Source organism: Zosterops lateralis, assembly GCF_965231275.1.
Source record: "Zosterops lateralis genome assembly, chromosome: 27".
Classification (NCBI taxonomy): domain Eukaryota; kingdom Metazoa; phylum Chordata; class Aves; order Passeriformes; family Zosteropidae; genus Zosterops; species Zosterops lateralis.
The window spans coordinates 5,613,695-5,629,994 of NC_139787.1; the positions used below are offsets into that span (position 1 = coordinate 5,613,695).

The window sequence follows — 16,300 nt, forward strand, 5'->3', positions numbered from 1 at the left end:
TGCACACAGGGGCACCCAGGGACACCTGGGGACACCCAGGGACACCAGGGCTGAGGGCCCCTCCCAGCTGGGGCTCCTCTCCAGGCTGAACAGCCCCAGCTCCCTCAGCCTTTCCTGGGCAGGGATCTCTCCAGGCCCTTCAGCATCTTTGTCACCCTTTGGGAGCTCCCTGTCCCTGCTGTGCTGAGGATGCCAGAGCTGGGCACAGCAGTGCAGAGGTGCCTGCCAGGGCTGGGCAGAGGGGCAGGGTCACTCCCTGACCTGCTGGGAATGCTCGGCCTGATGCCCCCAGTATTTTGTTGGCCTTCTTGGTCACCAGGTCACAGCGCTGGCTCAGGGACAGCCCGTTTTTCATTTCTGAGGAGTCATCTGGATTCTCAGGATTGAATTTTGCATGCGTAGTGCAAAAGCAATTTGCTGTTCGTGGTTTCATTGCCAGGTTTTCAAGTATTGACAACTTAAATCTCTGCTTCTGCAAAGACTTCACATTTCTTTTGGCTATGGTTGTTTTAGTCACAAGGATTTTTGTTCATTTGGATTTTATATATGCATATTGCTGTAATACTATTTTTTAATTAATTTCTCCTATTTCTGGCAGACAGTGTTTTAAAACACTGTTTAACAGCCATTACAAATGGCTGTAGCAATTCCCATCAGATATTGTGAGCATCATTCCATCATTCCCAAAATACAAAGGATATGGAGCTGATGAAAGAAGTCTAGTGGGGACAACAACATAGTTAAAAGGGCTGGGAGAGTTGGGACTATTCAGCCTGGAGAAGAGCAGGATCTGGGGAGACCTCAAAGCACCTTCCAGGATCTAAAGGGAGATGGAAAGGGACTCTTCGTCAGGAACTGTAGTGATAGGACAAGGAGTAGAAATTGACAGAGGGAAAAGTTAGGTCACCTATTAGGAAGAAATTCCTCCTTTGAAGGTGGTGAGGCTCTGGCAGAGGCTGTCCAGAGAAGCTGTGGCTGCCCCTGGATCCCCAGCAAGGCTGGACAAGATCTAGTGTAAGATGTCTCTGCCCATGGCAGGAGGGTTGAGACTAAATGACCTTTAAGGTCCATTCCAACCCCTTAACATCCCATGAGTCCAGATTCATGAAAAGACTTTAATGACCCTGAACTGGCAAGTGCGTGGATGTGGCATTCAAGGAAAGATGGCTTTGCGGGTGAAAAAACCACCTGCATCACTTTGAGGCAAAAAAGCGCGTTTTCCTATCCCGTCCTTTCCTGGGCATTTTCCCGGTGGGCGTGACCGGGATCGGAGGGGCGGGGCCTAAATGGGCGTGATCAACCTAGGCGTGGTCAATGGGGGCGTGGCCAGGAGTGCCCGCCGCGCCCTCTGCCCGCGGGGGTGTGGCCGCGCTGGGGGCGTGGTCGGGTGCGGAGTGGGCGTGTCCGGCGGCGGGGGCGTGTCCGTGCGCTCGCTCGCGGCGGAGCAGGAGCCGCCGCCATTTTGGTTCTGCCGCCTCGCTCGGCTCAGGCCCCGCCGCGGCGGCCGCTCGGTCCCGGTCCCGCCCCGGCCCCGTCCGCGCTCGGACGGCCGCGGGGATGCGGCGCGGAGCAGCCCGTGCTCGGCCTCGGCCGCACTGCCGCTGACACGGTGAGGAGCGGGCGGGCGGGCGGGGACTGGGACCGCCTCAGGCCCGCGGCCCGGGGGGAGGGGAGGCGCGCCGGGATCCGCCGCGGGGCCGCCCCGCACCCCGCCCGCATCTCCTCCGTGTCTCCCCCGCGCTTCATCCGCACCCCCGCACCGCATCCCCGCTCCCGGCCCGGTGCCGGGCGCTGGGTATCCCCGGTGACGGCGGGGGATCCCCGGGGGCGGCGGGGGGGGAGATCCCCAGCAGGGCCCGGAGCGCAGCGTGGACCCGGACGGGGAGCGGCGCGGGGGATCCCTGACAGCCGGGGATGGGCCGGGGAGTCCCTGACAGCCGGGCCCGCACGGGAGGCACCGGGGGATCCCTGACAGGGACCGCGGCGAGGGGCAGGGGATCCCCGCTGGCGGCGGGGCCCGGTGACAGGAGCGGCGGCGGCGGGCCCCGGGCCGGGGCAGCCCCCCGGGGCTGCGGGAACCTGACAGCTGCGCTGGGACGCGGCTCGGGGGCCGGGCTGTCACCTGCCGGCCGCCCCGGGGGCCCCTCCTGACCCCCGCTTCCCTGCAGAGCGGGGCCGTGCCCGGGGCTGCGCATCCTGAAGTTCGGTGTTTCCCCGGGCACGGCGCGGTCCTGCCCCGTGTGACGGGTGGGGGATGCGGGGGACGGAGCCAGGGCTCTCCTTGCCAAATATTTGTGTGGTTTTTAGGGTTTTGGGATGTTGGCTGGTTTACTGGGTCAGTGTCTTGTAGAGTTTGTCATCTCCCTTCTCCAAGATCATACTTCTGAAATTTTATTTTCATTGCAATATTAATCCTATTTTAGCTTTATTGAGCATGAATTTTGGTTTAGGTTGTTGAGCTTTATTTTGGCCTTAGCAATCTTTCACATCAAAAGCCAAAATGTGTTCCCGTCCTTGTCTTTCTCTTCTGTGTTCTCTTGACTTTCTAACTCTGGCTTTGGCCCTTGGTTTGTGGTTCTTCACCCTGTTAATTATGTAGCAGAGAACTGGAAGCTGCTTGGAATGTGGGTTTCCATCCGATGGCCTCGGGACACGCATTCGCTCTGCTGCTGGCTGTGTGTTGTCAGGAGCCACTCGGGGAAACTGGAGGTTGTGGGAGCTCTGGGAGCAGGGACAGAACCTGTGGCTTTATCTTCATCCCTTGAAATCTCAGTTTCCATTTTCAGGGGCAGTGCACCTTCTTTGCTGATTTGATTTGGCTGTCTGTCCTCCTTGCAGTGATTTAGGGTGCACCTGCACTTGTTTCCCAGTGGTGTGGAGGTGAATTCTTTAAGGCTCGTGTTTCCTGTGGTCATCCTTGAGGACCTTGGGATCATCCCTGGTGCCTCTGTGGGAAATGGGGAAGTTCTGGCAGCTGCTTGAACATATGGGGAGAGATGGGCTCTAAAATCATCATCTGTCTGCCTGCTTGAGTTCTTAAGAAGTGTTCTTACTCAAAGGTTTTCTCAACTGTCTGAGAGTATAAAAGAGAGACTTTCTTTTTTTTTTTTTCATTTTGAAGAGTTCTAAGTGTGAAACATCTTGGTTTAAAAGACAAAATTACCACAACTTCTTTTTGGACTTGAATTCATTGCTACAGGCAGTCAGCAGTCGCCTAAAAAGGTTTGAGTGATAATAACCAGTGACAAAATTTGAGTTACAATTTCCAGAAAAAGCTTTTTTTTTTTTTTTTTTTTCCCCAGTTGTTTTCAAAAGTTTAAACTGTCCTGGAGGATATAAAAAGCAGTTTTTTTCTTCGGTGGGAGAGACAGACATATTGGTAAAAATGGCAGTGTTGTCACAAGAGAAAAGTGGCAATAGCACATGTAGTTACTGAATTAAAGGTATTTTAAAAGAGATGTTGTTGTCTATGGGATTGTTGGCTTTTTAAAAATGAAATTAATTTCTGCTGCTGTTGGAAGGGCTGGTGCTGTTGTGGACACATTCTCCCACTCCAGTGAGGTCATGCGTCTCATCTCCAGCTTGCAAAGGGAAAAAATCTGTCATGAGGCCTATTGTGATTGTTCTGTGAAAGCAAAATCCGTGTTTGTCCCTGGTTTTCTGTCTGTTACCTGTGGCACAGGTGTGGCCATTCTGGCACTGGGGTGGTTTGGGAATAACCAAAGGCATCTGTATGGAGTTTAAGGGGAAGTGCTGGTTTGCCGTGACCATTATTTTTTTACTAGATGGATGTAAATAAATGGGTTTTGTCCAGAAAAATCCCCTGGAAGGCACTGGATGTAGAGACCTCTCAGTGAGCTCCTCACTCACACTGTAGCAGATGGGATAATATTTTAGGAGAATTCCCAAACTGCTTTTCCCTCGGCAGTCGGCATTGGCTGATGTTGGCACTCGCAGCCTAAGGGTGGAGGAACCTTTGCTCCCATCAAACACGGGCTGGTTATGCAGATTTTAGCAATTTTGCCTTTCTTTACATATGAATAGGCAACCGACAGAATTACCCTGCACCTCCAAATTCAGCCCTGTGATTCCAGACCTGCAGTCAGGTAGGGTGTCAGCTGGAGCCAGGTTTAAAAACAGGAGAAACTCTGTCTCTGCTTCCCAATTTTCCTCCCACTGGAGCACACTTGCAGGATGTTATCATGTCTGTCCTCTGCCTTTCTTCCCACAAAACCCGTGTCCTGCTCCATGTGCTTTCCCTGAGCATGGCCTCTGCTCCCAGCACTTCTGTGGAATATTCTTCCTGGCAAGACAGGTCCCCTGGGATTTCTGTCTGTCAGAAACACATCCAGCAGATTCCAGTTGGAAAGTATTTTGTTTTATTACCTCCTGGAACACAAACAGGAACTTTATTCCTAATAAATGTCTCCATCTCTGAACACTTTAAGGATGCTTGTGCAGGTGATCCAGGGGCCTTGAGCTCCTGTTTCCCCTGTTCAGGGATTGTGATGTAGAGAAATACTGTAAGGCTTTTCCCCACGTTTTATTTCTCTTTTCTGAGTGTGGTAGCTGTCTTCCTTAGCAAAGAAAAGAAGACAAGGAATTTGAGAGGGGACTGTGGGAGGCCATAGAGTTTGTAGTAATATTCTGGGATTTATAACAGTCAGCTGAATTGCTTTTAATGTCCCTTGGAGCTGAAGCAATGAAAAGAAGCAAAAGAAAAAAATAGTCACCTTCCAAGTATGACATGACAGTGTGTTTTCATCGACAAAAGCAGCAGCAGGAATGAATGCAACATCCTGAATTGAACAGAGGGGGAAATCTCAGTTAATATTGCTGAGGGGGTGTGGGGAAACATATCTGGGTTTTGGCAGTAGAATCAACCCTAGGCATTTTCTTTCTGGGAAAGCAGAGGATTAGAAGAACAGAAATCTTAGCAGCTGATGGGCAGAAAGGGCTTGGGATGTGACACCAGGGGAATAAGGATGAATGCCAGGTATTAAAACTGTATGGCATTAGAGAAGTCATTAATGAACACCACTTAGTTCCCAGTGGCACGTGTCAAAATGGATGTTAAAATGCTTCATAGTTAATTTTTTGGGGAAGAACAATTTCAGGAGGGATTTGAGATCTACAGAACCTGCTGGCTGAGGAGAGTCTGATGTGATTTCCTTCACAGGGAGGTGATGAGGACATGTCTTGCTGGTCACTTGAGAGGCCATGCAGGGATTTGCTACCAGGTGGTTTTCAATCCAGCAAATGTTTTGTTAACCTCAGATCCCATGGATGTGGGATAATTCAGAACAAGACTTGGAACTTGGTGCAACAAACATGGAAAGCAGAAACATGGATAAGTACCTCATCTCACATGGTTAAATATGGTCGTTTTAGGTCTTTAAAATCCCAAAGCATTAGAGTTTTCAGGGTATATTCGTGCAGGTTTTTTTAGCTGCCTCTGAACTGTGGCTGTCACCAGTTGGCTGCTCATTTGCTTTGACATCCACAAGGTTTTTAAGGCACAACCTGCACGAGGAATGGAACAGATCCTGCAGCGAGTGAGGCACACGGAGTGTGAGGAGTAGCACAGAGAAAGTAAAGTGAGAAAAGAAAACAAATAGTGGCATCACTGGGGAAACAGCTCCAAGGAACAGGAGCAGAGGAAGAGCCAAGGTACACTTGAGAACACTTTGGAGACAGTGACAGGAAGCTTGAACTTGATAAGGCAGGGAGGAAGCAGCACATGGGGATTCAGGGAGATGGGATCTGAGTGACAGACACATATCCTGTGAATTAGTGGGGTAGCTGGGGAGTTGGGAGGAGATTACAATGATTGAGGCAAAATGGTGATTAGGGCCAGGATTAGCAGTTTTGTTGTCTGTGTTGAGAGCAATTAATGGATAAATAGATGACCTGCTCTGTGTTTGTGGGAGCCATCAATTTAGTGACTTTGTTTCTGGATAGTTACTGATCCTCTTAGCACAGAGTAGGTTGTGAACACCATTCCTTTGCTCTGATTCCCACCGTGCACTTTGGGTCTTGCAGTTTCGAAGGTCAGTGTGTGAGTCTTGCTGTTGGTTTCGGATTTGAAGCTGATTAATTAATTTTATATCTAAGAAAATGTCTGAAGTGTTGTCACTGCTCTGCACCCCAGTCACTAGAAAAGGAAACAGTTGTGTGAGCACAGATTTGAGAGTTGGCTGATGGCATGTGGGATTTTCCCTTTTCTTCGACTCGAATAATACAAATTCAGGCTTTAGCTCAGAATTATTTACCTGCTGGCCAGTTTTCCTTGCACATTGATGTATATGAAACAGCCCATTTTTGGTGACATGGTGAAACCTGTTGGACTAACATTGGGCCTTCAACTGGGCAGTGCCGTTGAGTCCTTTCTGTGTCCATGTCACACTGCTCTGCCCTTTTTTTCTCCTTGTAAAATGGAGATTTTATCTAATTACCTCTGGTTTTATGAGTAATAATAGCAGATTTGATTTCTGAGGATGTGCATAGTTGGAGAGCCAGAGCTGCAGATAGAAACCCCGTGAATAATGTGCACAGAACACATGGAAATAAGTTTGTTTTCTCTGAGGACGTAGCCAGGGAAGCCTGGCTTTGTGACGGGCTGCATCTGGTGTTCCCAGCAGCATTTCTTCTGCCCCCACTAATCCTGGCATCTGTCCTCCAACCTGTGTCCACTGCAGTTGCCTTGGTGCTCTCCGGTGTCGCCTTTCACATTCCTGATCCTTCCCCCTTCCCATGCGCTGCCTGTGCTCCGGAGCTCCCAAAAACAGCTCCTTGCTGCTGCTGCTTCCCCAGTTCTTTTCTGGCCGGGGGGCTGTGGGATCTGATGTGTGCTCCAGTGAGCTCCTGCTGACCTGTCAGGAGGCCAAACATCATAGAAGAGTGCTGGGCTCCTTGAGGCCTTTATTTCAAACTTTTTTTGAGTTCATGACATCTTTCCATGCCATTCCTCACAGTTCAGTCTTAATGACTGTAGAGAAGATAGGGACCGAAGATTCAGGCTGGTTTGGTGCCTGTGATGTACTTTTCAGCAAATCGGTGTTTTTTTCAGACTTGTTTCTGAACCATTTCATTTCAAAAAGTTATAGAAGTATTTAAGTGCTGAAGAAATTTAAACATTTTCTCCTTAGAATGCCTCCAGAACAAATATCTTTTCAGTACCTCTGGGGAGCCTGCAAGAAAGATGGAGAGAAAATTTTCCAAGGGTTTGGGGACAGGACAGGGGGGAATGGCTTCATGGTGAGGCCCTGGCACAGGTGCCCAGAGAAGCTGTGGCTGCCCCTGGATCCCTGGAAGGGCTCCAGGCCAGGTTGGATTGGGCTTGGAGCAACCTGGGATAGTGGAAGGTGGCCCTGCCCATGGCAGGGGTGGGATGAGATGATCTTCAATGTCTCTCCCAGTCCAAACAGTTCTGAGATTTTGGCTTTTTTGTTTGCACAATAAAACTACAATGAGCACAGGGTTGGGTTGTTCTCTGGCAGGGAGGGAAGCTCAGGGCTCAGGCTCTGTGTGTGAGCAGGGGGTCAGTGCTGCATGAGGGTCTGGAGACCCTCACAAACTTAGAGCTCAACTCTACTTTACTTTTGCTGTAGTTAAGATGAAAAGCTTCCCTCTATTACTTTATGCTAAATAGGTCAGTTTTATATATCTAACAGTGTCTGTGCTGATGGAAGTGTGGACTTGCCCCTTCCCATGATTCAGGAAGCACAAACTAATGTGTGATGTCTGGTGGGGTTGGTTGGCTTTTGCTCTCCCCTCCTTCTTCCTGGATTGTGGAAAGTCCTTAACTAACAAGCGGATTTTGTGGCGTGTTTGTAAACTGATGCACACGTGGCTTAGGCTCAACTTTCCTGGTGGCTCAGATAATTAAAACCAGAATATTTCTGAGGTTTGGATGCTTTCTCATGGGTTTCATTTGCCCACTCCTTCCTTAAATGCAGCTCTTCCACTGGATCCAGAAGCATCTAGACTGGGGCTAACTGGGCTCTGGTTATAAATAAAAAAAATATTTTGATGATCAGTATTAAAATCTGTAGCCATCATTTGAAGTGTCCTGTGGATAATTTGGAATTTGTAATATTCACATACTTTTTATTTTTCACTTACCATTTAAAAGTGTTTTACAGATAAATTGTGGTTTTGAAGGAGGTGACTGGAGGGGTTGGTTCTTGAAACATCAGCTGCTGTGTTTGTCTGAAATACAATTGTTAGCTTTTTTATTGGTTTTAATATTAATTTAATTTAATTTCTGCTAGAAAAATCCAAATTTATTCTGTCTTTTCCTCCCACAGAGTGAAAGATGTTGACTGCCCGTAGTGGAACAGCTCTTCTGAGGAACATATCTCTGTAAATCTTCCCTAAAATCACCTGAAGGCAAATATTCCGCCTGTGATGGACCCTCGGAATACTGCTATGTTAGGCTTGGGTTCTGATTCTGACGGGTTTTCTGGGAAAAGCCCCTCTGTGGTAAACATTGGCACGTTGGTGGGCAAAGGGGAGGCAGAGCTCGAAGGCTGCTCCAAGGACGAGGAGGACGGGAAGAAGAAGGGCCGGGAGGGGAGCGCGGAGAGCGGGAAGAGCGACACTCTGGGCGATGCGCAGCAGCAGTTCTCGGTGAAGGAAACAAACTTCTCAGAGGGAAACCTCAAACTGAAGATTGGCCTTCAAGCAAAGCGGACGAAAAAGCCTCCCAAGAACCTGGAGAATTATGTCTGCCGGCCTGCCATAAAAACCAGCATCAAGCAGCCAAGAAGGGCTCCCAAGAGTGGGAAGATGACAGAGGAGAAGAACGAGCACTGTCCTTCGAAGCAAGTGAGTGATGTGTCTGTGGGGTGATTTGCAAGTCATGGTACATTTAAGCTGTGTTTAAAAGCTTCATCATCTCTGCACCACTATGTTCTGCTGTTTTTCCGTGTAACCTCTGATACTGAAGTGTCTGGAGTTAGGAATGGTTTTATTTTGTGGCCATTAGCAGGAAAAAATGCTCTTTCACAGTTTGCCAATTTGTTGTTTCAATAACAGTGAAAGATAATTTCCATGTTCACTTGAAGTGAGTTCATTTCTGAAAAGTAGCGGGAAAATTTTTTGTCTCTTTTCTGTAACAAAGTGGACTGGTTTTGGTGTCTTGTCTCTCCTGAGATGGAGCTCTGGGTGTGCAGTGCTTGTCTTTGGTGGTTGGATTTATATTTTTTCCTACCTGTTAGAACCAGTTTGTTTTGCTGTGTCTCACCTGTCACTACCATGAATGGCTCAAGACAAGGTCTGAAAAGTAAAAGAGATTTTTCCAAATGAGTTAGAAACCAGCCTGGTGATAACCTACATGTAAATGCAGTGACTTGAGAGATGTGCCAGGGCTTTTCCAAACACCAGGAAGTAGCCCTGCCTCGAGGATTTGTTTTTATGATCTCCATGATGTAATCAGTAAGAGCAGCAGTAGCAGATAGGGAAAATAGGATAAATGGCAAGGATTACAAATATAGTTGCATAGATGCTTAATTTTTGAAGGGTTTGGTTACAGCCTGCTCTTTTTTCCAATAAACATAAAAGTTTTTTTAGTCAAATGTTAGAATATACCCTTATGTGGTATTGCCAGGTGATTCAGCAGGGGAATCCAGGGAATCCCTGGAAGTTGGAGTCCTTCCTTTGCAGGAGTTGTCTGTTCAGGGGGCTCCTGCTCCAGAGGTTCCCAAGGCTGAAGCATTTCCATTTCTCCAGCCTGTGTCCTGTTCTCAAGGCTTCCTGCATAAATCTGTCCTGGCAGATCTCCTAAGGCAGAGCCTGCCCAGAGGGAAGGAAAATTCCTCACCTTGTGCTGAGGTGCTGTCTGGCTGACATACCCAGACCTTTTCCTTTCCCCTGGCACACCCTGACTGGAATTGGCCTTGAGGAAGAGTCACCTTAAAGAGAAGTGAAATTTGGGGATGACCTCACTGTGGCCTTCCAGTGCCTGAAGGGAGCCTGCCAGAGAGAGACTCTTCACAAGGGCCTGGAGTGCCAGGACAGGGGAAATGGCTTCCCACTGCCAGAGGGCAGGACTAGATGGGGTATTGGGAAGGAATTCTTCCCTGTGAGGGCACAGGTTGCCCAGAGGAACTGTGGCTGCCCCTGGATGCCTGGCAGTGTCCAAGGCCAGGCTGGACAGAGCTTGGAGCACCCTGGGATAGTGGAAGGTGTCTCTGCCCGTGGCAGGGGGTGGAACAAAATCTTTAAAATCCCTTTTAGCCCAAACCAGTCTGGGATCCTGCGTAATAAATTATGGGCTGACAAAACAAGTGTGTTGGATGTTACGTGTAAGGACTAAAATTGCCTTTTCCAGACTCTACAATGCACTCACATTGGGGTTTTCCTCCACTGGAAACAGAGATGGTTTTAGTCAGCCTATTGAACAAGAAATTCTCAAGTGTATGTTGCGTAACTTAAAATTTTGGCAATGGTCTTTATTTTACATTCTTCCATTTCAGAAGAAGCTTATTCTAATGATGTTTTTAACTTTGGCTTGAAAAACATTGGAAGAGTTGATCACAGTTTGTTATTACACTGTTTTTTTTGGGGTTTTTTGACAAGGCTCTGTTGCAATGAGTTGAGTATTGGGCCAGTCTGGAATATCCAAGCAGTGATTTCTCTTGATGTCTGAACTGAGGTGGCCCCTGCAGCTGAAAATCTCTTATTCGGGGGAGGTTTAATATAAAGTTAATCAAAGGAGGTTTAGGTTGGGTGTCGGGAAAAGGTTCTTCCCCCAGAGGCTGCTGGGCACTGCCCAGGCTCCCCTGGGAATGGTCCCAGCCCGAGGCTGCCAGAGCTCCAGGGGTGTTCAGACACCACTCCCAGGGATGCACAGGCTGGGGTTGTTGGGGTGTCTGTGCAGGACCAGCAGCTGGACTGGGTGATCCCTGTGGATCCCTTCCAACTCAGGCATGCCATAATTCCCTGATTCTACACTCAAAAGGCACCACTAGGTCTGGAGACTTTCCCTTTGCATCGAGAGATCATGCCCTGGGAGCTTTTACCAGAGAAAATAATCAATATTTGAATCTGCATGGTGACAGCAGGGATTCTTCATGTTTGACATCTTTGTTTATACACCAGGATTTTTTTTCCAGAGATCCATCCCATTTCAAATGGAAAGTAGAAAGGGAGGCAAATATTAGTGATGTTGTAGAATATTACTGGTGTGGTGCATGACACTGTTGATACCACATCAGTTTTAGATTGCAGCTCGTCTCCTGCCTGGCGAGCAGCCCCGGTGTGTGATGCAGAGGATGCAGATCTGTTGCATTAAATTTGCATTATTTACAAGAGTTTCAAATCCCTGACTCATGATAACTCACTTTAGATCGTCTGCTCTCTCCCGAGTTGTTCTGAGATGGTGTTTAAGTCTGTCTGTTCCCTGCTGCCATTTTGCACTTTGGATTGCTAGAAATGACACTAAACAACATCCTGCTGATTCCTGAAGTGGAATTAGAAGTGTCTGTGTGGAAATAAATGGGAACGATGGCTTAAAACCAACCCAAGGGTTGTTTTTTTTGTCTTACTGCCATGTAATAAAGTGAGTTTTAGCACTGCAAATTACACTTCAGCAAAGGAAAGCTATCCGTGAATTTTTGCTGTTGATGCAGAGGAGGGGAAAGCAAACGTGTGACCCATTGAAAGCCAGGTGTGGCTTTACTTGGAGCTCTGAAACTTTCTGTTCTTTTAAAGGAGCAATAAAGAATTAGAGTGAAAATTTAGCACTTGCAATGTGCACAGTTAACCACTGAAAGACAAAGAGAAGTAATGGAATTCTTCTCCTGGGAATAGCAGTGTTAAAATGAAAATAGTAGGAAAATCCTTTGCACTGCCATCTCTGACAGGTTTTTTCCCTCAAGCTGAGTGCTGACAGGACTCGTAAAACTCGGGGAGTGGCTTCAGGTATATGAATCAAGGGTTTATCTCCAGCCTGAAAGGGGAGGGTTACATGAGGTAGGTTGGAATCACAGGATCATTCAGGTTGGAAAAGCCCTCCCAGATCATGGAATTCAGCTGTTACACAGCACTGAACCATGTCCCCAGGTGCCACATCCACACGATTTTGAACACTTCCAGGGATGGGAATTCCATCCACCACTTCCCTGGGCAACCTCTTCTAATGCCTGACCACCCTTTCAGTAGAGAAATTTTTCCTCATATATTTACAATTTGTCCTCCAGAAATGTGTAGATGTAGAAGTTAATAAATATTTTTTTCTGAAGAGAGAATTGTAGAGCTGTAAGGGAAAACCCAGAAGTGTCTGAGATTCCCAGGTGTTCAGAGAAACAAAATTAGCAGGTACTGCAATAGCCAGGCAGTGTTCAGTTTGCTTTTTTACACTGAGCATGGATTTCATTCTTTCAAAAAGTGTCCTGGGGCAGGCAGACATTGCTGGGCCAAGCCCAAACACCTGAGCTTTGAACAAAAATAGGCATTTTGCCCCTGTTAGTTTGTAGGATGGTGTGTTGGAATGGTTTAGCTGTGCTGGCAAAGGTGCAGTAGTGAAGGCTGAGCACATAAAAGGCAAGAAGTGACAGTAGCAGCCTGTGTAACTCAGTGGTAACACAGGGCAGCAGGTTGGGACTCGCCCTCCTGCTCCATCTCCTTATTCCTGTGTAAAACTGCTGAGTGCAGGATTTTGGAGCTTTTTCTCTTGCCTTTGGTCATGCAGGGAAGCTCTACAGGGAAATTTGCTGATGAAATCACAGCCACCAACTGAAAAAGTTTCAAGCAAACAAGTTAAAAAGCTGAAGAATTGATTCATTTTATTTTTTGATAGCTCAAGACTATTTCCTGCAGGATCTGGGACAGAAGTTTGTCTTAGACTAATTCCACAGAATCATTGTTTTCCTGGTAGTTCAAACTTGCTTTTAGAAAAGACTAATAGGTGAAAAATAAACAGCATTTTTAGCTGGGGAATGGCACAGAATATGTTGATGCCACAACTACAGAACAGTTCCTGTGATTTCTCAGAATGCTCATTTGAGTTGTAGTCTGAGCATTGGCCTGAAGTACAACAGCCAAAACAATAATGGGTGAATCTGTGTAGGTGCATAAAAACCCTTATTGCTTGCTGGTGGCTCTCAAGAGAAATACTAAACAGCATTTTCATTGACAGGCTAGTTCCTTCGAACGACTTCAGGTGTTGGAAGCTGAGAGTATCTTGTGTTTTGTAACTTGGGTTTAGTTTAGAAATGTGACACCAGACTTGATAGATGTCCCTGTTCACAGGAAAGATCAGCTACCCTTGAGCTTTTTGCAAGTAAATACCAATGATAATGACAGTAAATAATGATCTAGTAGTAATAAACCCTGAGACTGTGCTGCAGTGTAATAACAGATGCCCTTTTTAGAATGAAGTGGTTTTTTGCTGTTGGTGCTTGTGATGATTCTGGAATCACAGAATTGTTCAGGCTGAAAAGGACCTTTAAGATCATGGAGTTCAACTGCCAAGGCCACCATTCACCCATGTCCCCAGTGATGGATTATAACCTGTTAATAGTTTATATCAAAATAACCTGGAATTATTATTTCTCAGATGAATGATGCAAGTTGAGAAACTATATGTTCACATAGGAGATACAGAATTTTCAGTTCAGCTCATGTCAAACTAAGAATAATACCAATTTTATGGAAATGTAACATGTTTTATGCAATTGCTTTGGGCAATACTTTTATTGGATGGATTCTTAAACCAGACAGTTGAACTAAAGATTGCACAGGAACAAATGTTTCCGTTTTTAAAGCACAAAATGCTTTTTGATGCAACGTAATCTCATCCTTTTGAACAGCTTTGTGCCCAGATGGGCCATTTCATTCCATCTGACACCACAGGAACGTAGAGCAGGGCTTGAAATTCAGGCTGAAAAGGCACAGAATTCCAGGAAAACTGGTTTAGTCTATTTTTTGTGGCATTGTCCATTTGATAGCAACATTGAGGCAGCAGTGAGAAAGCTTGAGGCAGGTGCTTGTAAGAAACAGGAGGTGAGACCAGGTGAAACAATCAGGAAATGTTGATGTTGTTTTCTTTTTTCCACAGTCCTCAGAAATCTGTCTGATTAAAACCTGACTTTGTGTTTTTCTGATACAAAACTGTGCATTTGTTGAAGTCAGAGAGAGAAGCAGGGCTCAGGAGGGAATTAAGTGCTGAATGCTGCCCTGTGAGCCCAGCTTGCAGCACCTGGAGCTGGCAAAAACAGGAGACAGGGACACGTTTAGAGGTCTGTGGGAGCAGCCACTGAAGCCCTGAGGACACTCTGTCACTTGGGCTTGACTTCATGTCTGCTTCCCACCTCACAGAACACTTGTGTGGGCATGGGGAGTTATTCCAGGGAAGCAGGGCACCTTTCCTGTCCCCTCTGCAGGTGACAGTCCTGGCTGCTCCCCACTTCCCAGCTGTGGATTTGGAGGTTTCCAGGGGAAGTCGCCGAGCGTGTCCATAAGATTGCAGCTGCCACAGGAGAGCAGGACTGAGGGTCAGCCTGACCCCATCCATGGCCACAGGCTGTAACATTGCAGGATGTGTCCTGGAGGGGTGTCCTGTACACTGTGTCCTGGGGGAGTGTCCTAAGGTGTGTCCCGGGGTGGGTGTCCCCAGGGAGTGTCCTGGGCGTCTGTGCTGGGGGTATCCTGGGGCTGTGTCCTGGGGGTCTGGCCTGGAGGGTGTGTGCAGGGTGTGGCTGTGTGTCCTGGGGTCTGGGAGGTGTGTCTCAGGGGAAGGAAGGGGTGTCCTGGGGGCTGTCCCCTGAGGAGTGTGTCCTGAGGATGTGTCTGGGATGTGTGTCCTGGGGGGACTTGGGGATGTGTCCTGTAGGCTGTGTTTGGGGGGTCCCTGGGGCATGTCCTGGGGATGTTCCAGGGAGTGCCCTGGGAGTGTTTCCCAGGGGGTGTCCAGGGTGGGGTGTGTGTGCTGGGCGAGTTGGGCTAATGTGGCTGAGGTTGATTTACCTGATTCCCTCAGTATATGAGCAGTGGTGTCCAGTTCTTTGCACTGTTGCCTCCACACAGAAAATGGCCTTTTTATTCCTGAGGTTTGGGGGTGTGCATGGTTGCAATTTGATTTTGGTATCTGTCTGCAATACTCTTACTCTTCCAGTGAGATCCTCCTTAGTGGCAGCTATAGCTACTATTCACTTCAACCAAAAATCTGAAATTTTTACTGATACAGAATTGCAAGAAGCAGCTTTGTCTCTCTGGCTTGATGTTGGGAGGTATTTTAATGTTTCTGCAGCTTTCTCCAAAGGAAACGTTTCAAGATGTTTCTATTAGAAGTTACCAGATGAAATTTTGTCCTTAAAAATTTCCCTCCAAAATATTTCTGTTAATCATGTTGATTATTAAGTAGATCTATGGGGAAAAAAATCCCATATAAGAATTTTGGGTTTAAAAATGCTGAAAAAAATTACAGACTTTTTTGACGTCGTGTCTGATGTCTCACTAGATGCTTCCTCTTTTGCTATTCATGTTCTTTGAAATAATTTTCAGTGTGCTTGGAAAACTCAGTCACCCTTAGATGAGAAAGAAGCTTTCCAGGGCACACGCCTTCAGCTTTCAAAGGATCTGTGTTTGATGCTAAAGTCTTGTTTTCAGAATCCTGGCATCTTGCTCAGATCAAAGCTGGTGTTTGGAAGGGTTTTGTTAGTTATGTATTTATTATTTAAGTGTCTACTCAAACTTCCAAGCTCTTTGTTTGGAAATGGAGGTGAGCAGGGAAAAGCAGAGCCTGCCAAGAGGCATTGGATACCCAGCAGTGGCAGTGGGAGAGCACCACAGAACCTGGCCCAGGGGTTGGCAGAGCACCCAGGAGGAACAGCAGAAAGAAGGAAGAGTGGATACACTGATACCTGAGCAAATACAGGGATGAGGAGCTGAATTCCCAAGTCAATATTTAGGTGGATTTTTGAAGTCTGCTGAACAAAGGAGGTTTTTCTTCCAAAGTTCGTGACAGAATTTCAGGCCATAGAAAGGAGGATGCAGCTCTCTGAAGGCTGCTGACTTTAATACTCGTTAGTGACTCTGTGGCACTCACAGTCTGCCCCAGGGAATTCCAGGAGCATTGCATTGCAGGCTCAGGGTGGTGTCATGCTGACTCAGGAGCTTCCATGTGAGTGCCAGGCCTGGAGGTGGGCAGAAGGAATTCCCCTCCTGCTCCATCCCTGCAGGAAGGAGCAGCCCTGGGTTTGGGGGTCACTGCAGAGGTTCCCACATTACCCACACAACTGCTTCTTATCTCACCAGCTGGATCCAGGCTGCAGCCTCCTGGTTAAGTCCTGCTGGT

The 16,300-nt window shown here is 47.4% G+C and overlaps 1 protein-coding gene across 1 annotated transcript in view; it reads left to right on the forward strand.

Annotated features, from left to right (window-relative positions):
- Window positions 1-1,431: 1,431 nt before the first annotated feature.
- ASH1L (ASH1 like histone lysine methyltransferase) overlaps window positions 1,432-16,300 on the forward strand; it is a 63,606-nt gene continuing 48,737 nt past the window's right edge. Inside the window, exons 1-2 of the mRNA XM_083878995.1 lie at window positions 1,432-1,609; window positions 8,310-8,829. Coding sequence (XP_083735121.1) covers window positions 8,410-8,829 — 420 coding nt within the window. The 5' untranslated portion in view covers window positions 1,432-1,609; window positions 8,310-8,409. The remainder of the gene's footprint in view (window positions 1,610-8,309; window positions 8,830-16,300) is intronic.